The sequence below is a fragment of the Mobula birostris genome, chromosome 19 (genome assembly GCF_030028105.1).
Source record: "Mobula birostris isolate sMobBir1 chromosome 19, sMobBir1.hap1, whole genome shotgun sequence".
Taxonomy (NCBI): Eukaryota; Metazoa; Chordata; class Chondrichthyes; order Myliobatiformes; family Myliobatidae; genus Mobula; species Mobula birostris.
In genome coordinates this window covers 66,940,168-66,965,519 of record NC_092388.1, presented here as the reverse complement: position 1 = coordinate 66,965,519, position 25,352 = coordinate 66,940,168, and the positions used below count along the sequence as shown (strand labels likewise).

At 44.3% G+C, this 25,352-nt stretch overlaps 1 protein-coding gene across 8 annotated transcripts in view; it reads left to right on the top strand.

The window, feature by feature from the left end:
• The first annotated feature begins 4,238 nt into the window (after positions 1-4,238).
• The window catches only part of LOC140212666 (atypical chemokine receptor 4-like), a 41,215-nt gene continuing 20,101 nt past the window's right edge, over positions 4,239-25,352 (top strand). The window contains exons 1-2 of one of the 8 annotated variants that reach the window (XR_011889765.1): positions 4,239-4,891; positions 8,642-8,984. Coding sequence is in view for 1 of the 8 variants with exons in the window: in XM_072283772.1 (XP_072139873.1) it covers positions 17,680-17,706 (27 nt within the window). In the remaining 7 variants the exon portion in view is untranslated. Of the gene's footprint in view, positions 4,892-8,641; positions 8,985-13,700; positions 13,882-17,659; positions 17,707-25,352 lie in introns of those variants that run through there. The other 7 variants (XM_072283773.1, XM_072283776.1, XR_011889764.1 and 4 more) reach the window with 7 other exon arrangements.

Sequence of the window (25,352 nt, the reverse complement as noted above, 5' to 3'; positions counted from 1 at the left end):
GATTAGTGTGCAAACTTAAAGCACACGGTATTGGGGGAAGATATTGATGTGGATAGAGAATTGGTTGGCAGACAGGAAGCAAAGAGTGGGAATAAACGGGACCTTTTCAGAATGGCAGGCAGTGACTAGTGGGGTACCGCAAGGCTCAGTGCTGGGACCCCAGTTGTTTACAATATATATTAATGACTTGGATGGGGGAATTAAATGCAGCATCTCTAAGTTTGCGGATGACACGAAGCTGGGCGGCAGTGTTAGCTGTGAGGAGGATGCTAAGAGGATGCAGGGTGACTTGGATAGGTTAGGTGAGTGGGCAAATTCATGGCAGATGCAATTTAATGTGGATAAATGTGAAGTTATCCACTTTGGTGGCAAAAATAGGAAAACAGATTATTATCTGAATGGTGGCCGATTAGGAAAAGGGGAGGTGCAACAAGACCTGGGTGTCATTATACACCAGTCATTGAAAGTGGGCATGCAAGTACAGCAGGCGGTGAAAAAGGCGAATGTTATGCTGGCATTTATAGCGAGAGGATTCGAGTACAGGAGCAGGCAGGTACTACTGCAGTTGTACAAGGCCTTGGTGAGACCACACCTGGAGTATTGTGTGCAGTTTTCGTCCCCTAATCTGAGGAAAGACATCCTTGCCATAGAGGGAGTACAAAGAAAGTTTACCAGATTGATTCCTGGGATGGCAGGACTTTCATATGAAGAAAGACTGGATGAACTGGGCTTGTACTCGTTGGAATTTAGAAGATTGAGGGGGGATCTGATTGAAACGTATAAAATCCTAAAGGGATTGGACAGGCTAGATGCAGGAAGATTGTTCCCGATGTTGGGGAAGTCCAGAACGAGGGGTCACAGTTTGAGGATAAAGGGGAGGCCCTTTAGGACTTAGATTAGGAAAAACTTCTTCACACAGAGAGTGGTGAATCTGTGGAATTCTCTGCCACAGGAAACAGTTGAGGCCAGTTCATTGGCTATATTTAAGAGGGAGTTAGATATGGCCCTTGTGGCTAAAGGGATCAGGGGGTATGGAGGGAAGGCTGGTACAGGGTTCTGAGTTGGATGATCAGCCATGATCATACTGAATGGAGGTGCAGGCTCGAAGGGCCGAATGGCCTACTCCTGCACCTATTTTCTATGTTTCTATGTTTCTATCTTGCTTGGAGGTAGGCAGTAATCTCCACCATTATCGCTGCAGACGGGCAGTGGGGAGATGACAGCAAAGTAGGTGTATGAGCCCAGGAGGAAGCACTGTGCAAGATTTTCACACCAACTGTCTGTGCAAAGTGCAGAATATTTCCTCCCCACAGCAATGGCTGCTGGAATCTGCAGATGCTCCAATTGAATCTGATGCCTCCACAATTCACTTTGTAGGAGGTAACACTTGAACGTTGAGGCTGGTCCCCTTCTCCTTAGGGCAGTCAAAAGTGCAATCAAGGCCATCTGTTTTACCCAGTGGCTAACTTATGGTTGGTCTCAAATTTAGAAATTTCTGCCTTGTTTTCCAGTCTCTCCATTGCCTCACGCCCTCCCTCTCCATGTAACTGCCTCCTCACTACAGCCCTCCAAAGTTTTACTAGTCACTACCTCTTGCTGTTTCCCAAATTGAACTGCCTCACCATTGCCTTCAGCAAACAATAAGTTCACCTCTGGAATCCCTGCTTCAAATTTGCTTTTGTCCTGTGAACAAGTTTTGCTACTTCATCTTAACCTGGCACGAACTTTTGTTTTGCTTTATTCCCATAAAATGCCTTGGAATGTCTGTTACATTGAAAGGCTCCACATAAATGTCAAGGCATCTGTTTCTTCTTCAGTAATCAGCTGCCCTACCTTCACTAATTATGGAGAACAAAATTCCACAGTAACCACAAAAATACAAAAGTTGAAGCAGCTTAGTGTACAAAAAAATAGGGAATCTAGAGTAGACTTCAAATAGCAATGCATTGAATCTTGTAAAGTATAATAGGTTTTCTGTGAGCTCTTTACAAAATACAGGCTGAAGGCAGGTTGCAGCTACCGCCCATAACAACACATACATTGCTCTTTAGCAACAGCTTGCATGTATTACATGAAACTGGGTCACAGCAGACGGAAATTAATGTGGAAGCCAAGAAGGATACTTTCAGACAGTTGGCCAACAGCTTGGACAAAGAGGAAAATAATAATGTGCTGGAAGAACATAGTGGGTCTGGCAGAATCTGTGGACAAAACCAAACACTTTTGGGTTGAGCCCCGTCATCTGGACTGAAAGTATAGGGGAGATAGCCAGTACAAAGAGTACAAGGAAGAGCTGAAGCAAGTGCTGGCAAGTGGCAGGTGGATCTTGATGAGGATGAGTAATAGCAGATGGAGGAGAGAGATCGAGACAGCGGCTTGGTCAAAGACGTAGATTTCAAGGTGTGTCTTGCAAGAGGAGAACCAGAGAGATAGAAAGATTTCTGAGTAAATTCCAGGAGTCCAGAGATCAGACCGCTAAAGATTTGTCACCAGTGGTGTGTGAAGCAGTGGTGGGGAGATGTTGAAGTGGATTAAGCTCATGGAGAGAAGATTCACAGCTGGTCAAGGGAAAGTGGTGGAGGGAATTGGAAAAGGGCACAGAAATTTTAAAATGTAAGAACTGCTGGACCAGACCAGATGTGGGTCAGCAAGCATGAGGCTGAAGGTGAATGGGGGTGAGCTAGGACAGAGGCAACAAAGTTTGAATGAGCTGGAGTTTATAAAGGGTAATCGTTGTTGCGGATATAAGGAGTCAGAGGCTGCCACGTTGTATCGTTTGATAGTCCTTTACACTGCCCAGTTCATCCACATTGACCAAACTGCCCGTCTGAGTTACTGTGATTGGTTCATCGCTCTCTGAATCTTTCCTATCTACAAACCTGTCCAATTGCCTATTTCTATCTTTAATATCTCTTTTTCCCTTTTCACGGTTCTTATAAAGACCCTGACCTGGAGTTACATGCTGACTTCGGTTCCTTGTGGGAATGGGACCTGCTCTCGGGTCTCATGACTGGCTGTTTCTCGATATGCCAAGGATGCAGCCTAGAAGAGTAGTATGCCTTCAGGGTTCCGGGATTTCGTGGCCCTGGAGGTGGGCAGATTCCAGGTCAGTGCCGCCGCAGAAAACAGGAGTGTCACAGGAGTACTCAGAAGATGAAAAGCAGTGAGCTGGCTGCTGGCTGGGTGCCCAGGGACCCGAGATCTTTCAGCACAGAGCTCGGAAAAAGCGACGCAACAGACTTTTAATATCATAAATCAGTGAGTTGTTTGTTATGTCTCCCCTCTTGCTGTGAAATAGGCACACCTCTTTTTTCCCTATTAGGGAGAGACAGAGATCCTGTGACATGTCGAATTACCAGGTGAATGAATAGTCTTTGGGGTACTGCAAGTCGGTGTCTTTATTGATGCTTTGCTGCATGCTTGAGTGCTCGGTGGAGGGTGCCGATGCTTTTTGCTGGCGGGGGAGAGGGGTCGTTGCTTTAGTGCTGCTTATGTGTGGGAGGGGGGAGCTGAGGGGATAACTTTGGGGCTCCAACATTTAACTGACATTCATTCTTTGAGGCACTCCTCTGTTTTTGTGGATGGTTGTGAAGAAAAAGAATTTCAGAATGTATATTGTACACAGTTTTAAGGTGCTTGGAAGGGGTACTGAGGGGATGTCAGGGTAAGTTTTTCACACAGAGAGTGGTGGGTGCGTGGAATGCAATGCCGGTGGTGGTGGTGGAAGCAGATACAACAAGGTCTTTTAAGAGACTGTTAGATCGGTACATGGAGCTTAGAAAAACAGAGGGCTATGCACTAGGGAACTTCTAGGCAGTCTCTAGAGTAGGTTGCATGGTCGGCACAACATTGCGGGCCGAAGGGCCTGTGATGTGCTGTAGATTTCTATGTTCTATATTCTATGTATACCCTCCTCTGACATTAAATGTACCTATTGAAACCCATTAAATGTCATAACTGCACCCACCTCAATCACTTCTCTGACAACTGGTTCCACATATCCACCCCTCTCCGTGGGAACAACTTCCTCCTCCAACCCCCTTTAAATCTTTCTCCTCTCACCTTAAACCTATGTACTGTAGTTTTCGCTTCCCTGACTCAAGGGGAATCCTTTGGGTATTCGCCTTATCTGTACTTCCTCATCACTTTATAAACCTCTCTGAGGCCCTCCTCGGCCTCCTACACAAAACGCCCTAACCTATCCAGCCTCTCCTCATTACTCAAGCCCTCCGGCTCAGTAACATCCTCCGAATGCTTTTATCCCTCTCGGAGCAGTTGATTAAGTTTGCATGCACAATAATTAAGTACATAAGTAATAACGTGTATGCACTTAACAAATCAGTAATTACGTATATCAACAAAAAGGCAGCGATCAAAGAGTTACATCTAATCTTCCAAGAAAAGGAAAGTTTATAATGAAGATCTTTCAAAAGTTCTATCATAATGTACTTTTGAGCAGCGTGTGCGCGTCCTCGGCCAGTTTTCCCCGAAGTTCGTTTCGAGGCTGGTTTGCGCGCGTCTGCTTTGTGCACTCTTGGCAAGTACAGTAATCGGGGCAGCGGCAACGGCAGCCAGACAGACAGACAGAAGGTAAGGCAGCTGCCGAGATCACCGAGAGCTGAGGACCTGGCAAACGCGGGAGTGGCCAAAGCCTCCGCTCAAGTAAGAGCTACGAGCAGAACGGAAACCTCATCAGGTCCGAGTTCAGCGGACACAATCCGTTCCACTGGATCAATTCGGACAGTTTTTAAGAGTTTGTTTCGGTAGGGACACAGCAGCTTCAGCCGGGTCAGGGAACAGCAGCGTGAAGTTTGTCTGCGGCAGCGGCACAGACTGACACTGCGAGGAAACATCTCCTAAGCGGGAAATAAGCAGAAGAGAATTGAGTTTGGTAAGCATCCTGCTAATAGTTCGTTTCTGCTTTAAAAGACCATTGGGAATGGGTAAAACTGGGTACAGTTCAGTGTGTGGCCGGGGGTTATTCGCCTGAAGTAAATGTTCCGGATAGACACACCAAAAACTACTACGCCGGAACCTGGGGCAAGGCTTGTATTTTTGAGCTCAGATATTATGGTAAAGTTATCTAAAGGATGGGTGTCAGATATTTGGACAGGGGCGCAATTTCAGTACTTGCCATAGGCGCTATTTTCCGTAGGTACGCCCCTGGGGGCAACTCAGGGGGGCAGGCAGCACCCGTGGGGGGAAATGGACAGCCGGCGTTTCCGGGCTGAGGCTTTTCACCTGCCTGACCTGCTGAATTCCTCCAGCAGCTTGTTATTTTGAGAAATATTCGGGGTGTTAGGTCTTTTTCTGTGTTTGGCATTTTATATACACAATATTTATATAAAAAAAGATAAAACACGTTGCTTTGAAAATCTTGAAAAAGTTAGCTTAAAATATTTCGTCACAGAAAAGAAACATAGTTGGTAGAATTTTTAACGAAATGACTATGAAGAGCGATTTTTAATAAGCGTTCTTTCTTGTCGTTAGCGTGTTTTGCAATTTGCTTTCAGATATGGTTAAATCATAAGATTAAAATCTTGTGTGAAAACGAAATGCAGACGGTGTAGATATAGACCGGTTACTATGTCGTTTGTATAAACATGCCGACGTGCAGTCTTTAATGGGAGCATTCGGGAAGGCTGTCCCGCTGAAACAGTACACAGTTTAGTGCTTTAGGCACAATGTGAAGATGTATTTTAATCAGACTCGCGAAATACAAAGTCTTTGTCTCAATGCCAAAAAAAAACAAACAGGCTGAGGCTTGTTGCCATCTTTCTGGGTTTAAACAAAATAATTTCTAGCTACTACCTCATCTGTTTTAACTAAAGGGGAGCTGACCTGCTGGTTTATTTTAGAAAACATGTCTGACCTTGGGTAAGGGTGTCACACAACACAGAAACAAACCATTCAATCTACCCCATCCATCCAACTGACCTACACATCAGTATCAATGGTATTTATCAGCACAATAATATTCTAAGCCTCGCTGTTTCAAGAGTCCTGGTTTTATCTTCCTGTAAACAGAAGATATGCTTCTCAAGAACAACATTGGATTTCTGTTTTGCCCTTTTAGAGGGCAAAAACAGGTCCTAGATGCTTCAAGGGGCTGTCAAGCCGATGAGAGATGTTTGCACAAAGAAGTAGAAATGTCTTAAAGTGAGCAGACGTAGACAGGTCTCGGCAATGAATCCGAGAGCTGAAGACTCAGGTGAAACACCCTGCAAAGAACAATCAGAACATTGAAACTTTAGAACACGGAATGTTTTACCCTTGCAAATATCCCTGATATTGGATGGATAAGACCATGGAGAGGTTTGCAAACAGGGACAAGGAGTTTACAATTGAGGTGATGTTTTAACCAGGGGTCAGTATGAGCTTGCAAGCACATTGGAGCAGGGGAACAGGAACTCGTGGAAGCCTTAGGAAGTAAATGCAGGATGTTTATCTAACACAGGCTAACACAGCCAATACCAGATTGTGAGGAAATCATGCAAGCTATTAGCAATTTACCCAGCAGTCTGAATGAAATTTTTTTAAGAATCTAAAGAATCTCAGGAAGCTTAATTAGAGAGTTTAAGATAAAGGTACCTACTATCATAATATGATAGAACTCACCTTGCAGTAGAAGAAGCTGAAATCAGATATATCAATATTACAGTTAATTGACGGTACCTACAGAGATGAGAAAGATCCTGGCCAAAGTTGATTGGAAGACCATAAGGCATAGGAGCAGAATTAGGCGATTCAGCCCATCAAGTCTTCTCCACCATTTCATCGTGGCTGTTCCTGGATCCCATTCAACCCCTTACACCTGCCCTCTCACCATAGCCCTTGAGACCCCAACTAATCAGGAATTTATCAGCTTCTGCTTTAAATATACCCACAGACTTGGCCTCCTCTGCAGTCTGTGGCAGAGCCTTACACAGATTCACCACTCTCTGGCTAAAAAAAGACTTCCTTCTGTTCTGTTCTAAAAGGTCTCCCCTCAATTTTGAGGCTGTGCCCTCTAGTTCTGGATACCCCCACCATAGGAAACATCCTCTCCACATCCACCTTATCTAATCCTTTCAACATTCGGTAGGTTTCAATGAGATCGCCAGGCATTCTTCTAAATTCCAGTGAGTACAGGCCCAAAGCTGCCAAATGATCCTCATATGTTAACTCCTTCATTCCTAGAATCATCCTCATGAACCTCCTCTGGACTCTCCCCAATGTCAGTACATCCTTTCTGAGATAAAGGGCACAGAACTGTTGACAATACTCCAAGTGCGGCCTGACTAGGCATTATCTACTTGTTCTTAAGTTCTTTTCCCCTTGTAATAAATGCCAATATTGCATTGCCTTCTTTACCACAAATTCAACCTTTTGGGAGTCTTGCATGAGGACTCCTCAGTTCCTTTGCACCTCTGATGTTTGAATTTTCTCCCCATTTAGATAATAAACTGCACTAATGGAAGAGGAGACTAATAGAGCAGCAATAGCTGGAGTTCCTGGGAGTAATTCCAAAGACACAGCCTTCACTGTAGAAGACACCAGCAGTATGCCAGAAATACAAAAGTGTGAGAGGGGGGCAGAAGTAAATGCAGTTGCTATTACTGAGGAGAAGGTGCTTGGGAAGCTGAAAGGTCTGAAGGTAGATAAGTCACCTGGATAAGATGGACCGCACCCTAAGGTTTTGAAAGAGATAGCTGAAAAGATTGTGTTAGTTGTAATCTTTCAAGTATCACTAGACTTTGGATTGATTCCAGAGGACTGGAAAATTGCAAATGTCTCTCCACTCTTTAAGGAAAGAGAGGCGCAGAAGACAGGAAATTATAAGCCAGTTAGCCTGACTTCAGTGGTTGGTACGATGTTAGAGTCCATTACTAAGGATGAGGTTTTGGGGAGCTTGGAGGAGCATGATAAAATAAACCAAAGTCAGCATGGTTTCCTCAAGGGGAAATCTTCTCTGACAAATCTGTTGGAACTGTTTGGAGAAATAGACAGAGGAAATGTGGTGTATGTTGTTACTTAGATTTTAATGAAGTGATGCACATGAGGCTGCGAAACGAGATAAGAGCTCACGGCATTACAGGAGATATGCTAGCATGGATAAAGAATTGGCTGGCTGGCGGGAAGAGTGGGAATAAACGTGGGGGGGAGGGCTTTTCTGATTGGCTGCTGGTGACTAGTGGTGTGCCACAAAGGTTGGTGTTAGATCTGCTACTTTTAATGTTATATTTTAATAATCTGGACGATTAAATTGATGACTTTGTGGCCAAGTATGCAGATAATACCAAGATAATTGGTGGGGGGGGAGAAATGCAACAGGTTGCATGTTGGTGATAATTGGTAAGGGTTTTCTTCAAACAGTCCTGGTTAAGGTCACCAACTATAATTTGAAATGTGCTGGGATGGGCTGTTCCTTGTCTACAGACTGCATCGTGTAGTTTTGCAAGAACCTGCTTATAGTCTTCCAGTGGTGGTATATAAACTGCAGTCAGGATCATGAGTGAGAACTCCCAAGTCAAATAGAATGGTCTATGTTTGATCATTAGGTGTTGTAAGTCAGGGAAACAAGAGGTTGAAATAATCCTCTTGTCTGAATACCGAATAGAATTGACTAAAAAGCACACGCCACCACCTTTTTCCTTACCAGAGTTCGCTGTTTGATCCATTCTGAAAATTGCAAAGCCTTCTAGTCGGATAGCTGCGTGTGTCCACTATTAACCAAGTCTCAATGCAACAGACAACAGAGATCAGCCTCATCGAGCTCGGATTCAGCAGCGTTGCTCTGAAATCATCAATCTGATTTTCCTGTGACTGCACATTTGCCAACAAGATGCAGGGTAGAAGAGGCTTCATTCCTCGGTGTTCATTTTTGTTTGAATTCTGCCTTGTCTGCCATGTTTCTGGCCATACCGTTAACTCTTAAAGGCCTTGGAGTATTATGAATAGTTTTGGGTCATATGTCTAAGAGTGGTTGTGCTGGCATTTGAGAAAAGGTTTACAAGAATAATCCCAGAAATGGAAGGGTTAACATATGAGGAGCATTTGAGTGCTCTAGGCCTGTATACACTGAAGTTTAGTAAAATGGAGGGGGTCTTATTGAAACCTACCAAGAGTGGACATGGAGAGGGTGTTTCAAATAATGGGAGAGTGCCATGGTCCGGTCCGTTAAGTCCACATTCCGGTTCACGGTCTGGTCCATCAACCCTTGCTCCAGGTTTTCCTGTCTACCCTGTTTCTGTTCCTGTTGAGCACCAATTGAGGCAGTTGATTCTCGTTGGGGCTGGTTGCATAAATACCTCCAGAGACCAGGGCGTGGCGACTGGATTGTTCTTGTCCTTACTCCTTGTATCCCCTCCCCTGCCTTCTGTTTCCTTGCCTGAAACCTTGCCTTGTCTTGCCGGTAACTCTCACCTCGCCTGAAGTTCTTGTCTCTCCTTGCATTGCCTGAAGCCTTGCCTTGTCTTGTCGGTAACTCTCACCTCGCCTGAAGTTCTTGTCTCGCCTTGCATTGCCTGAAGCCTTGCCTTGTCTTGCTGGTAACTCTCGCCTCGTCTCGCCTGAAGTCTTGTCTTGGAGTCACCCTGTACCTAGCTCCCTTCCTGTCCCTTGCCTCCGCCGGGTAAGCCAGGCCATCTTGCCGTTACCTACGGTTGGTTCTGTCCCTTCCTGTCCCTTGCCTCCATCGGGTGGAGTACCGCACCCTTCCCAGGTGATCCGTGCCCTGCCCAGGAGGAGCTTCAAGACCCCCAAGCCTCTGGTCTCCAGTCTCGCCTCAAGCCTCTGGTCTCCAGCATCACCTCAAGTCTCTGGTCTCCAGCCTCGCCTCAAGTCTGAAGACTCCAGCCTCGTCCTGCCTGCCAGCCAGGTCACGTCCTTGCCTAGTTCTGGTGTCCGAGCCAGAGGCAAGACCCAGGTTCTGGGTCCTTGTCCAGTCTCTGGCTCGGAGTCCAAGCCCGGGCTCCTAGCTCTCTTGTCCAGTCCTGTTCCGGGTTCCTGGTTTTCGTGTCCATGTCTTTGCCATCGCCCTGTATCCTAGTCCTGTCCCTAGTACTTCAGTGTCTGTGTCTTGCACTTGGGTCTGTTCCCAGCCACCAACCAATGACAGAGAGTCTTGGACCAGAGGATACTACCTCAGAATAGAAGGACATCTCTCTAGAAAAGAAATGAGGAGCAATATCTTTAGCCAGAGGATATTGAATCTGTGGCGTTCACTGTAACAGACTGCTGTTGAAGCCAAGGTATTGGGTATATTTAAAGCAGAAGTATGTGATTCCGCTTTATAGCAAAATAATATTCCATTTTTTTTATAATATAATTTTTATTGAGTTTTCAAAGTGAATACATGGAAAGGTAGTGTCAACCCTCCCCCCTCCCCTTAACCCTTCCCCCTGATATATACTCCTACCTAAAAAGAAAAGAAAGAAAGAAGAAAAAAAAAGAGAACCGCCTGGATATTGGAAGGTTTCCACATGCTCCATGGGATTCAAAATAAATTTAGTATATTTATTTATTACTTTCCCCAAGGGACCAAGATCTTTATCATCAGAGCAACTAAATATGCCATCCTATCTTTTGTAAGTAAGGGCGCCAAAAATTCAAAAATGTTTCATATTTATCTCTTAAATTATAAGTAATTTTTTCAAGTGGAATAGAACTAGCCATTTCATTATTCCAACGATTCATGCTTAAATACGAATCAGATTTCCAAGTAACTGCTGTAGCCTTCTTAGCTACTGCCAGTGCAATTTTTATAAATTCTTTCTGATACTTATTCAATTTAAGTTTCGGTTTTATCCATTCAATGTCACCTAATAGAAATAATACAGGATTATGTGGAAATTGAGTTCCAGTAATTTGTTCTAATAAGATTTAAATTTATCCAAAAAGGTTGAATTTTAGAACAAGACCAAGTAGAATGTAAGAAAGTACCAATTTCTTGATTAGACCGAAAGCATTGATCAGATAGATTTGAATTTAATCTATTTATTTTTTGTGGTGTAATATATAATTGGTGTAAAAAATTATATTGTACTAATCTAAGTCGAACGTTTATTGTATTTGTCATACTGTCAAGACACAGTCTTGACCAATTTGTTTCATCAATATTAATATTCAGATCCATTTCCCATTTTTGTTTTGACTTGTGGATTCCTTGTTTAATTGTCTGTTTTTGAATCAAATTATACATACAAGAAATATTTTTTTTAATTTTTCCTTTTTGAATTAAAATTTCAATTTCATTAGGTTTTGGCAAAAACATTGTTTGACCCAGTTTGTCTTTTAAATAAGCCCTTAATTGAAGGTAACAAAAGAAAGTGTTATTTGATATTTTATATTTATTCTTTAGTTGTTCAAATGACATCAATATACCTCGTTCATAACAGTCTCCTATAGATCTAATCCCTTTTTGGTACCAATTATATAAAAGTTGATTATCCATTGTAAAAAGAATAAGTCTGTTTTGGAACAAAGGTCTCCTTGTTAATAAAGATTTCTGTATTTCATTATTAACATTTATCTTATTCCATAGATCAATCAAATGTTTTAATATAGGAGATTCTTTCTTTTCCCGTATCCATTTAGATTCCCATTTATATATAAAATCTTCAGGTATATTTTCTCCTATCTTATCTAATTCTATTCTAATCCATGCCGGTTTTCAATCTTCAAAAAAAGATGCAATAAATCTAATTTGATTTGCTTTATAATAATTCTTAAAGTTTGGAAGTTGTAACTCTCCTAACTCAAATTTACATGTCAATTTTTCCAGTGATATCCTTGACATCTTACCTTTCCAAAGAAATTTTCTCACACATTTATTTAACTCTTGAAAAAATTTCTGTGGCAATTGTATTGGTAATGTTTGAAACAAATATTGTAATCTAGGAAATATATTCATTTTTACAACATTGACTCTACCCACTAATGTTATTGGTAGTATCATCCATTTGTCAAGGTCATCCTGAATTTTTTTCAATAGTGGTAGATAATTAAATTTATATAAATTCTTAACATTATTATCAAGTCTTATACCTAAATACTTTATGCCATTTACCGGCCATCTAAATTGGGTTGCTAATTGACATTGGCTATAGTCTTCTTTAGTAAGAGGTAAAATTTCACTTTTATCCCAATTTATTTTATATCCTGATACTTCCCCATAGTCATCCAATCTAGAAGATAATTTATGTAATGAATGCTGTGGGTTTGTTAAATAAATCAAAACATCATCTGCAAAAAGATTAATTTTATATTCCTCCTGATTAACTCTAAAACCCATAATATCTGGATCAATTCTAATTAGTTCTGCTAATGGCTCTATCGCCAGTACAAATAAAGCAGGTGATAATGGACAACCTTGTCTAGCTGACCTTTTTAACTGGAATGGTGTTGAAATTGGAGTATTTGTCGCTACTTTAGCATTAGGGTTAGTATTTAAAGTTTTAATCCAATAAGATTCCATTTTAATTCTGATCCCCATTCCCATTCCAACATGCTGGTCCAAGGCTTCCTTAACTGGCACAATGAGACCACATTGAAGTTGGAGGAGCAGCACCTCATATTCTGTCTGTGTAGCCCCCAACCTGATGTCATGAACATCGATTTATCCAACTTTTAGTCATTTTCCCCCTCTCCCTTCCTTCTTCAATTTCCCACTCTGGCTCCCCTCTTACATCTTCTCTTCTCATCTGCCTATCACCTCCTCCGATGCATCTCCGCCTTTCCTTTCTCCCATGGTCCACCCTCCTCCCCAATCAGATTTCTTCTTCTCCAGCCCTTTACCTTTTCCAACCATCACCTCCCATCTTCTCACTTTATCTTCTCTCCCCCACCCATCTGGCTTCACCTGTCACCTTCTAGTTTGTACATCTTCCCCTCCACCCCCATCCTTATTCCAGCTTCTTCCTTTCCAATCCTGAAGAAGGGTTTCATCCGAAATGTTGATGTTTATTCACTTCTACAGATGCCGCCTGACCAGCCCGAGATCCAGAGCATCAGCAAGCTGTGTGATCACGGTCAGGCGGCCAACTGTGGGTAATATGTGCAATCAGAGCTAGGGTAGGTTTCCACAACACACGAACATAGTAAATTTAGAGTTCTCAAACATTTCCAGCCTTACTTAAACTCACCAAGGTTTGGTGGGAAATTTATTGCCATCACTACAGCATGGGAAAGGGGAAGAGGATATTAACAGAGATAACCAAGGCACTAAGCTGTCTTGATAGCCTGTTGACAAGGACACTACTGTCACTGAAGTTGTCGGTGTGTAATAACTGCCCCTCTTTCTTTGCAACTTTGTCAAGTGCAGGCTGTTAGAAGAATCAGAGAAAAGAACAATGCAGTAATTGTGGCTGACTCACTGCCCTTGACCTGGGCAGCAAGATTTACTGGATGTGCTTTATCTGAGATTGTAAGAATTGGCATCGTCAATTCTTGTAAAGAAGTCATTTTGAAATAGGCATTGAAGAAAAATGTTGTTTTGTGTTGCGAGTTGAGTACCTGGATTGTTCACTTCCTGGTACAGATGTACTGCAGAGGTACTGGGCTCTTCCAGCACCTATTCATGACCACCGCTGCACACCAATTTCACATAACCTGCCAAGAACTCAGCTTTTTGAGATTTCAAATGCAGCCCAGTTAAAAAGTTTTTAAACAGATCTCTTTGATCTGTCCATCAAACATTAAGGTTTCTTTCATTTCTTAAGGGTGTTTTGATCCAGCCTGGTTCCACAGCTACTCTGGGTTGGAACTGCTTGAAGAAAAACCTGGAGTGGGAGGGGAACAACCCAATTGTCATGGTTGGCCTGTGATAGTTGGGGTAAAAGAGGAGGCTCTGCTGGAGGACGATGGGCAGACGGGTCCAAATTAAAATGCAGAAGCAGAAAGGTAATAATCATTGGATTACTATCGAAACCACGTGTAACGTGGTCAATTACATGAAAGAAATGGATGTTGAAAGATTGGTGGGGAAAAATTGACTTCAATTCATGGGATACTGGCACCTATACTGTTACTTTGAGACAAAATTCACTTGAAAAAGCTGGGTTCAGAGTTCCATTTAATCAAATAACTAGGGCTGCCAATGAGACTTTAATCTAAATAGTGCTTTGGTGTTTAAACCCGCCATCACTTAACCATCGTGTGTCATTCAGAGTGGTGACGCCAATGCCAACGCATCCAGTTTCCGGAGCTATCAGCACAGAGCAGTGTTGGGTCTGTCACCTGCTGGGATTGCCACAAAGGCCTCATACTCTCACTCCTGAACTGCACAACACAATGGAAGGCAGCATCTATGGAGGGAAATGAGCAAGGCGAGACCTTTCATCAGGACTAGAAAGGAAAAGGACAGCAGCCAGAATAGAGCAGGGGCACAAGCTGGCAGGAAGTGGGTGAGTCCGGGTCCAAGTGAGAGGGGGAAGGTAGCTGAGAGCTGGAGGGGCTCAAGATGGAATGATGTGAAAAGCTAGTAGACAATAGATGGAAAGGGCAAAGGAAGCCGAAGAGGGAGTCTGGTGGGAGAGGACAGAAGACCACTGAACAGAGGTGGGGAACCAGGGGGAGCTGATGAGCAGATAGTGATGGTGAGGAGGGAAAGAGAAGAGGTGAGAGAGCCACTAGAATGAGGGAACACAAAGGCTGGGGGGGTGTGAAACAAGTGTAACGCTCAGCTATATTGGCTCGTAGAGGAAACCCCACCCGGCGCCCGCCTAGACGCTCCCAGTTGTGTCGGTTGTTGTACCAGTGCCACCGAAATCAGCTTCAAACATCAATCATCAGCCAGCACACACAGTACATTTTACCAATTACACTTTACAGATATTACTAAGTCTATGAAATTAATATGAGTTCAATACAGAAAAAAGGAATGGAAAAGGCGCCAGACTTATCAAAGTTGAAGTTCTTCCTGCACACGTTGGAGCTCAGGAATTTCTACGGGACCCCTCTGACCCTGTCGACTCGCGGCTCGGGATCACCCAGAGTGATCAACCTGAGCTTTCCCCGCACGACCGTCGTCCTCACGGTCTCTCTCCGACTCCCCGCCAAAAACCCCTGGTTCCCAGTCATATGATCGTCCTCACGGTCTCTCCTCCGACTCCCCGCCAAAAGCCCCCATTCCCAGTCATATGAGACAGCATTATCACCCCAAGAAAGAATAACATGGACACCCATTGGCTGATAGTACCTCTGCTATCTGTATTAACCCAAGCAAATTTCTAGCTGGAGACTTTCTCAGCATTTAACATAACATAGAAACCATTTTAATCCACATAGTCATAGTCATACTTTATTGATCCCAGGGGAAATTGGTTTTCGTTACAGTTGTACCATAAATAATTAAATAGTAATAAACCATAAATAATTAAATAGTAATATGTAAATTATGCCAGGAAACAAGTCCAGGACCAGCCTATTGGCTCAGGGTGTCTGACACTCCAAGGGAGGAGTTGTAAAGTTTGATGGCCACAGGCAGGAATGACTTCCTATGACGCTCTCTGCTGCATCTCGGTGGAATGAGTCTCTGGCTGAATGTACTCCTGTGCCCAACCAGTCCATTATGTAGTGGATGGGGGACATTGTCCAAGATGGCATGCAACTTGGACAGCATCCTCTTTTCAGACACCACCGTCAGAGAGTCTAGTTCCATGCCCACAACATCACTGGCCTTACGAATGAGTTTGTTGATTCTGTTGGTGTCAGCTACCCTCAGCCTGCTGCCCCAGCACACAACAACAAATATGATCGCACTGGCCACCACAGACTCGTAGAACATCCTCAGCGTCGTCCGGCAGATGTTAAAGGACCTCAGTCTCCTCAGGAAATAGAGACGACTCTGACCCTTCTTGTAGACAGCCTCAGTGTTCTTTGACCAGTCCAGTTTATTGTCAATTCGTATCCCCAGGTATTTGTAATCCTCCACCATGTCCACACTGACCCCCTGGATGGAAACAGGGGTCACCGGTACCTTAGCTCTCCTCAGGTCTACCACCAGCTCCTTAGTCTTTTTCACATACGCAGCAGTTTAAAAGGTTAACATAACAAAGAAGCCATTTTAAATTAACATAACAAAGAAGAAACTCTGTACACTAGGAAAACAGAAAGGAGAGTTTACCAGAATTAGAGAAATTGATGTTCATGTCCTCAGGTTGGAGACAGAATATAAGGTGTTACTCCTACAGTCTGCGTCTGGTCTCAATGTGGCAGCGGAGGAGATGTGCACAGACGTGACAGTGTGGGATGGGAAGTGGAACTGAAATGACTGACTACCAGGACCTGGCAAATGCAACAGTGAGCGAAGGTGCTCGATAAAGCAGTCACCCAGTCTGTGTCAGAGTTCACTGAGGTAGAGGAAGCTGTGCCAGGAGTACTGGATGAAGTAAATGACACCACAGAGTCAAAGGTTGCCCCAGCTGGAAGGACTGTTCATGGCCCTGAACGTTGATGAAGAAGGAGGTGCATGGGCAATTGTAGCACTTACTACAGTTACAGGGAGAAGTGTGAGGAGGGAGATTATGGGGAAAGACAAGTGGACAAGGGAGTCATAGAGAGAGTGACCCCTGCCAAAAGTAGGGGGAGGAAAGGATGTGCCTGATGGTGGAATCCTGCTGGAGATGGAGAAAACTGTGGAGAGTGATATGTTGGATGTGGAGGCTTCTGGGATGGTAGGAGAGGACAAAGAGAACTCTGTCCCTGTTATGATGGAGGTGGGGGAGGATTTGTAGTTGAGGGAAGACATGCAGGAAATAGAGGAGTTGTGCATGAGGGCATTATTGATAATTGTGGAAAGGACACACTGGCAGAGAGAAAACATCTCAGATGCCCTGGTATGGAAAGCCTCGTCCTGAGAAGAGAGGCAGTAGAAGTGGAGGAACTGACATGGCAGTTTAAGTGAAGTTGGCTGTGCATCAGTTCCTTTAACAAGTATTGGACACCTACTATCAGCTGGGCTTCAGAAAGCAAAGTCTTGCTGTAGGAGTGAGGAGAATTTAGACAAACAGAGACTAGGCCCTCCCTGTTGGGTGTTAATACACTGCACTGGTATATGCCAATGGTGTATGTAAGAGAGCAAGTATGCCCAGCACGTGTACACAAGTCCATGCTCAGGCAAAGGAGACTTCGCTCACTCTTACCCTCCTTGTTTTTCATCTCCTCAGCCACAACTACACTCACACTTCAGTCTCCAGCTCCCAAGCCCAGTAGCATACCCATCCCTATTCCCATCTCCTGTTCATTTACTGGATGTGACCATCGCCAGCTGAGTCAGCACTTATTGCCCATCCCTAGTTGCCCTTGAGAAGGTGGCGATGAGTTGCTTTCTTGAACTGCTGCAGTGCGTGAGGTGTAGGTTCACGTACAGTGTTGTTAGGGAGAAAATTCCATGATCTTGACCCAGCAACAATGGAGGAAATGTGAGATGTTTCTAAGTCAGGATGTGAGTGACTTGGAGGGGGATTTCCAAGTGGTGGTGTTGCCAGGTATCTGCTGTTCTCGTCCTTCTAGATGGTAGTGGTTGTGGGTCTGGAAGGTGCTGCCTTAGGAACTTTGGTGTGTTGTTGCAGTGCATCTTGTAGATAGTACACACTGATGCAACTGTTCGTCAATGGTGGAGGGATTGGATGCTTGTGGAAGGGGGAACAATCAAGTGGGCTGTCTTGTACTGGATGGTGTCAAGCTTCTTGAGTGTTGATGGAGCTGCATTCATCCTGGCGAGTGGTGAGTATTCCATTACACTCCTGACCTGAGCCTTGTAGATGGTGGACAGGCTTTGGGGAGTCAAGAGGTGAGTTACACGCTGCAGGATTCCTAACCTTTGACCTGGCCTGGTAGCCACAGTGTTTCCTGTCAATGGTAACCTCCAGGATGTTGATAGCAGGGGATTCAGTGATGGTGATGCCACTGAATATCAAGGGACATTGGTTACAGCCTCTCTTGTTGGAGATGGTCATTGCCTGGCACTTGTGTGGCTCGAATGTTACTTGCCACTTGTCAACCCAAGCCTGGATATTGTCCAGGTCCTGCTGCATTTGGGTATGAACTGTCTCACTATCTGAGCAGTCACGAATGGTGCAGAACATCATGCAGTCATCTGCAAACATCCCCACTTCTGACCTTATGAAGAAGGAAGGTCATTGATGAAGCAGCTGAAGATGGTTGGTCCGAGGACACTTCCCTGAGGATCTCCTGCAGTGATGTCCTGAAGATGAGATGATTGACCTCCAACCACCACAACCATCTTCCTTTGTGTCAGGAGAGGGTTTCCCCCTAATTCCCATTGACTCCATTTTAGTTAGGGCACCTTGACGTCATACTCAGTCAAATGCTGCCTTGATGTCGATGACTATCACTGTCACCTCTCCTCTGGTATTTAGCTCTTTGGTCCATGTTTGGACTAAGGAGTTGATGAGGTCAGGAGCTGAGTGGCCTTGACGTAACCCAATCTGAGCATCCGTAATCAGGTTATTGCTGAGTAGGTGCTGCATGATAGCACTGTTGCTGACCCGTCCATTGCTTTGCTGATGGTTGAGAGTCGGCTGACAGGACAGTAACTGTCTAGGTGGGACTTGTCCCATTTCTTGTGTACAGGACACACCTGGGCAATTTTCCACATTGCCGGGTAGATGCCGGTGTTCTAACTGTACTGGAGCAGCTCGGCCAGTGGCACAGCAAGTTCTGGAGCACAAGTCTTCAGGACTATTGCCGGGATTCTGTCTGGGACCATCGCCTTCATAGTGTCCAGTGCTTTCAGCCGTTTTTGATATCACGTGGAGTGAATCAGATTGTCTGCTACTGACATCTGGGATGTTGAGGACTTCTGGATCATCTACTCGACACTTCCGACAGAAGATTGTTGCAAATGCCTCAGCCTTACCTTGTTCACAGGGGTGCTGGGCTCCTCTATCATCGAGGATGGGGATAGTTGTGGAGACTCCTCCTCCAGTGAGTTGTTTGACTGTCCACCACCATTCACGGCTGGATGTGGCAGGACGACGGAGCTTAGATCTGATCCGTTGGTTGTGGGATCACTTGGCTCTGTCTGTTACTTTGGCAATGCGAGTGGCTTCACCAGGGTGATGCCTCATATTGAGGTATGCCCGGTGTTGTTCTCGACATGCCCTCCTGCACTCTCCGTTGAACCAGGGTTGATCCCCTGGCCTGCTGGTAATGTTAGAGTGAGGGATATGCTGGGCCATGAGGTTACAGATTGTAGTTGAGTACAATTCTGCTGCTGCTGATGGCCCACAGTGTGTCATCGATGTCCAGTCTTGGGCTGCTAGATCTGTTCAAAGTCTCTCCCATTTAGCACGGTGGTGGTGCCACACAACACAGTGGAGGGTTTCTTCAATGTGGAGATGGGATTTAGTCTCCACACATACGGTGCAGTGGTCACTTCTACCAATGCTGTCATGGACAGATGCTTCCACGGCAGGCAGGTTGGTGAGAATGAGGTCAAGTGCGTTTTTCCCTCTTGTTGGTTTCCTCACCACCTGCTGTAGTTCCAGTCTAGTAGCTCTGTCCAGTAGAACCCGACCAGCTCGGTCTGTGGTGGTACTACTGAGCCACCCTTGGTGATGGACATTGAAATCCCCACCCAGAGTACATTCTGTGTCCTTGCCGCCCTCAATGCCTCCTCCAAGTGTTGCTCAACGTGGAGAAGTACTGATTCATCAGCCGAGGAAGGACGGGACGTGGTAACCAGCAGGAAGTTTCCTTGCCCGTATTTAACCTGGTGCCATGAGACTTCATGGGGTCCAGAGTCGAGGTTGAGGGTTGCCAGGGCAACTCCCTTCTGCTCTATACCATTGTGTGCCACCAGCTCTGCCAGGTCTGTCCTGCCAGTGAGACAGTATGTTCCCAGGAATGGTGATGGTGGAGTCTGGAATGTTAACTGTAAGGTCTGATTCTCTCACTACAAATACATCAGGGTGTTGCTTGACTGGTCTGTGAGACAGCTCTCCCAACTTTGGCTCAAGTCCCCAGATGTTAGTAAGAAGGACTTTGCAGAGTCAAAGGAGGACATGAGTGAACCAGGTGAGTTTTTACTGGTCATCAGATTATGGAATTCAAATTCACCATTTGTCATGGTGGGATTTGAACTCATGTCCGCAGCGTATAACTGAGTTTCTGGATTACTGATCCAGTGGTAATCACCACTATGCCAAATGTCCCTACTCCTGAATTCTAGCTTCTGCATGTGTGCGATCATTTTCCTTGTTCCCGACTGACTGTACATTTGACCGTTTTCCCAGTGCTGGTTCCAGCCACACATAATGCAGCTATGCATACCCAGACTAGTCAATGATAATATAACCTGACAATCTACCACTTTAGCCCTTCTTGTTTGCATACTCTGCACTTTCTCGACAACTTTACTCTGTATTCAGCTATTATTTTCCCTTGCACCAGTTTCATATGATCTTATCGACATGGATGGAATGTAAAACAAAGTTTTTCACTGTACCTTCATACATTTCATAATAACAAATCAATTAACCAACTTTTTCCATGATTCTAAAAGACTATAATACTGGCCAAAAAGAGGTGGTGGTCTTAAGGATTGGGAAAGCATCAGAATGCACCAAAGGAAGGCAAATGCACTGATAAGGAAAGGGAATACAAGAGTAGGCAGACAAATAATATAAAAACAGACAAGGAAAGAAATTAGTAAAACCCGATTTGGGATTCTTATTGTCTCAGGAGAAATTATATCAAAGAATAAGGAAAAAACAAAGATATTAAATATTTTGTGACTTAATTCATAAAGATGATTGAGACCACGGCTCCGGAAGATGACATAATCTGTGCATATATTCTTCGACTGTTACAAACTAATGGATGACTTAATTGAAGCCTTCAAGATATTAAGTGCAATGATTTTTGTAAATGGAGAGTCATTCATTTCCAAGCCAAGAGTGCAACTACTGGAAGGACTCAGTATGTGGAACAGGATCTGCGGAGGCAAAGGGATAGTCAGTACTTCATGTTCAGATCCTGCACCGGGACAGAGTATAGAGGGATATAGTATATAGAAGTGAGAAGGAGGGGTTTATTTTTTGCTTCAGATTCCAACAAGTGTATTCTGTATAGCTCTATTATTATTGCTTCCAGGATCTTCAGAGATCAGTTTCAGTAGCTTATGCTGTGAAGCACATTGGATTGTTTTAAGGGCATTGTGAAAGGTGCTATAGGAATGCAGGACTCTCAAACTGTTGACACCACCTCAAAATTCTTCATCAGTTGGTGTTTGTGGTTCCATTCACATTATGTTTACAAACACCGACTCCATTCAGTCTCATTCCCCAAATGAGACAAAATGTCTTTTCTCTGAATTATTATTTTTATTAATGTGATGATACAAGTGATGAGATCTTGAAACTGGAAATACAACTTACTCTATTTGTGTAGGGCCAGGAATGAGCTTCTGCAAATGGAGTAACATACATTCAGATTTTGTGCCGTGCAAGTGGTAATTGATGCTATATCAATGTTTAATTTAAAATCCAGTGATAGATTTTTAAGAAACAAAGGAGTGGGGTGCATAGGTCAAAAATGGGAAAAGATCTCAATGAATGGCAGAACAGATCTGAGGGGCTGAATGGCCTCTTTACACACTTAGTGACGGCTTGTAAATGTTACAGCTCTCAAAGTTAAAATTTCCTGTTGGAGATTTTGTTATCATAAGTTTCTGCAGAAAGCAGATCAGTCTGAAATATTAACTGTTTCTCTCTCCAAGACTGTTCAAGCTACCCTTTAAAGTAATGAGTAACCAGTATTTTCCCACTTTAACACTAGGTGCAGTTTATAATAATAATGGATTAAATAATAGCTTTGCATTTCAAGAATACTGAAGGTTCTTCCATGCAGTGGGATCTCCACAACTCCAATAAAAGTAGTAATTCACAGAGAAGGAAATTGTTCTGTCTAAATTGGCGAATGAGTCTGAATGGTCCAAGGCCAGGTCTGTGTCTGTAACGTACAACTTGGAGGGAAGCACAGACACAAAGTCATTAGAAGCTATTGTAACGTTCCGTTATATTGGCTCGTGTATGTCTAGGGGAAATCCAGCCCAGCACCCGCCTCAACACCCCCCACAGGGTCGGTTGCCGCCCGAATCAATCACAACATCAATCATCAGCCAGCACACCCAGTAAATTTTAACAAATACACTTTATAGATATTACTAATTCTATGACATTAATATACATTTGATACAGAGAGGAAAGTAATGAAAAAAAAAGGCGCCAACACTTATCAAAGTCCAAGTTCTTCGCGCGCTACCGTTGGAGCTCAATCGATTCCTGACGACCATCTGGATCCTGTCGACTCACAGCTCGGGACCACCCGGAGTGATCGACCGGAGCCTTTCCGCACGTCCGCTGTCCTCCCCGTCTCTCCTCCGTCCTCCCAGTCTCCCCTCCGACTCCCCGTCTCCCCTCCGACTCCCCGTCTCCCCTCCGACTCCCCGCCAAAACCCCGTCCTCCTCGTCTCTTGTCCGACTCCCCGTCTCTCCACCGTCCTCCCCGTCTCTCCTCCGACTCCCCATCTCTCCTCCAACTCCCCATCTCTCCTCCGACTCCCCATCTCTCCTCCGACTCCCCATCTCTCCTCCGACCCCCCGCCAAAACCCTGTCCACAGTCATATCATACAGCATGGTATCCGAAAACAAAACAATACATAACCACCTGTTGGCTAATAGAACGCTGCTATCTCAATTTAAAGTAAATCAAACTGCTAGCACAAACTCTCTTCAACGTTAAAGCACAACAAAGCCGCATTCCCCAGATTAACATAACAAAGTTGCCATTTTAAATGTAACAAAAGAAAGACCCGTACACTATGGAGTGGTACCAACAGTGAGTATTAGGGTTGCCAACTGTCCTGTATTGGCCGGGACATCCCGTATATTGAGCTAAATTGGTTTGTCCCGTATTTCCCCCACTAAGGTAAAGCATTCCTATGAAGCCTTTCGTGCCAAAATGGTGTAAAGCGAAGAAGCAATTACCATTAATTTACATGGGAAACATTTTTGAGCGTTCCCAGACCTAAAAAATAACCTACCAAATCGTACCAATAACACATAAAACTTAAAATAACACTCTCATATTCTAAAAGTAGGAATAATATGATAAATACACAGCCTATATAAAGTAGAAATAATGTATGTACAGTGTATCAGAATCGGGAAGATTAAGCCAAAACCGATTTGTAGAAAAAAAATCGGCAGGTACATGTATGCGCACATCACGCATGCGCACACAGGTGCCCGCGCAAGGCTTCATGGTCACGGCAGTCTTTCTCGGGGTAAAGATAAGTGTCCCGTATTTGGGAGTGAGAAAGTTGGCAACCCTAGTTAGTATCCAAATCCTACAGAGCTCCTGCATTTCCATAGCATCCGTCACACTGACCAAATCGCTTCACAGTGATTGAAGTACTTTTGGAGTATAATTAGCTTTGTAATGTTAGAAGTGAAATTGTGCATGGCAAGCTCCCACAAGCAGCAATGTAAAATAAATGAACTGATAATCTGAGTGACACTGAGTATTTTGTGGAGTTTAACAGTTTGCTCCAAGACACTGAAGGGATCTTTCTCACTGTTCTTTAAAATGGTGGCAAGGGATCTGATGGAGAGATGTGGGGGAATTAGAGGTCAGGTCGGAGTCCGAGTCTCTGGTCCGCATTTGAAGACCAGTGACACGACGTGGTTGAATGTTGGATGTCGGAGTCGGATGTGGACCAGCAGAGAGTGAACATGGGCCTCTACCTCCCCCCACCCCAGTCACTGAGTTGGTGACAGGTTCCTGAGTTCCATGTGGCAGAAGAAACGAGTTCCAATGACTTCCTGGGTCCACGAAACAGTGAGATTGGAGTTTGAGGCCTAGTGTTCGGATTCCCACCATCGGTGATTCCAGACATTGAGGCCTGGTGTCCTGGAACTGATGCTGAGGATTGAGATTTGAAGACAAATCAGAACTCCAGAAGTGAAGGCCTGTTAGCCAGAGCCATGCCTGTGAATCTCTAAGTCTGCTGGGGAGGTCAAAGCCTGGTGTCCACAGGCCCGAGTCTGCATCTGCTAGAAGCTGGAGCTGAAGGCGAAGGCCTGTCCTGGGGTTCAGGTGCTGTATGGGTTGGAGGGAGAAACGGGGCTTGATCTTGCTGTTGTTGCTTTGTTGCTGCGTTATTCTGCCGAGTACTGAGGGCATGCAGACATCCCACCCTGCAAAAATTCATTTCAAGGAGGTAGCACCTAGGGTTGCCAACTTTCTCACTCCCAAATAAGGGACAAAAGGTGGCATACCGCGGCAGTGTGGGTATGATCAGGCCCGGGATGGAGTGACTGAGGGGCAGATGGTATCAGGGAGCTTTTTCAAAGGAGGGAGAGAAAGAGAAAAAACAACCCTGAATAGGTAAACAAATCCAATATATGAACCATGTATACATATCTTCAGTGTTATATATGAAATGTAACACCAAATTATAACAAAGCATAATACAGAGCATAATCTGACTGCCAGACATGAAATAACACCAAATAACCCTATCTGTATGAGCCTATAGAGTCGACATATAATCACTGCAAAAGAGGAAAAGGTGGGGGGGGGGGGTGGAACTCACCAAGTCTGCTTTTTCCATGGATATTTCTCTCTGCTCTTGACTGATTCAACAATTCTTTGTCCTTTTGCACAGCCAGAGAGAAGTCCTTACATGACAAGTCACAGTTCACAGATATTTGAAGTTCATTTTTGATCAGCTCTGTGCTGCATCTGTTTCTTGAGTCTGACCATCTAATGGTCATCAGAGAGACGATCCTCTCTATGAGGATCTGGCATTTGAGCCTGGCACACTGAGGACAAGTGAGACAATCCTGAACATGTTGATCAAGTTGACTTTCCTTATGTTTTGGAAAACTGCCACCCACTTCTCACTGGTGGATTTTGTGGTATTTTGTCTAGCTTTCTGTATTTCCTCCCAGCTAGCACAAAACTCTTCACAGAGTTGGTCCATATTGACTGTCTCTGTCATTTTGAGGGCAGCCACCACCTGCTCCAGGTCAGTGAAGGAGAATTTCTCATAGAGGCCGATCAGTTTCATCATGACATTTTCTGGCGAGAAATCAAACCACTTGTCAATGTATAAAATGACAGAGTCATAGAACTTCACAAAGTCCTGTTGCTGCTTGGACCTTTGTGCTGGCACTTACCTGCCTGTCAGCTGCTTGGTCTGGTATCCAAAAAAGCTGTCCTGTTTCCGCTGAAGCATCTTCATTTCGAACTTTCGGACTTCCTCGTAAACATCTGTGATGCAGAGTTTTGTTTCCTCTAGCTTTTTTATGAGCTAGTCAAAAATACACCCTACGTTGTG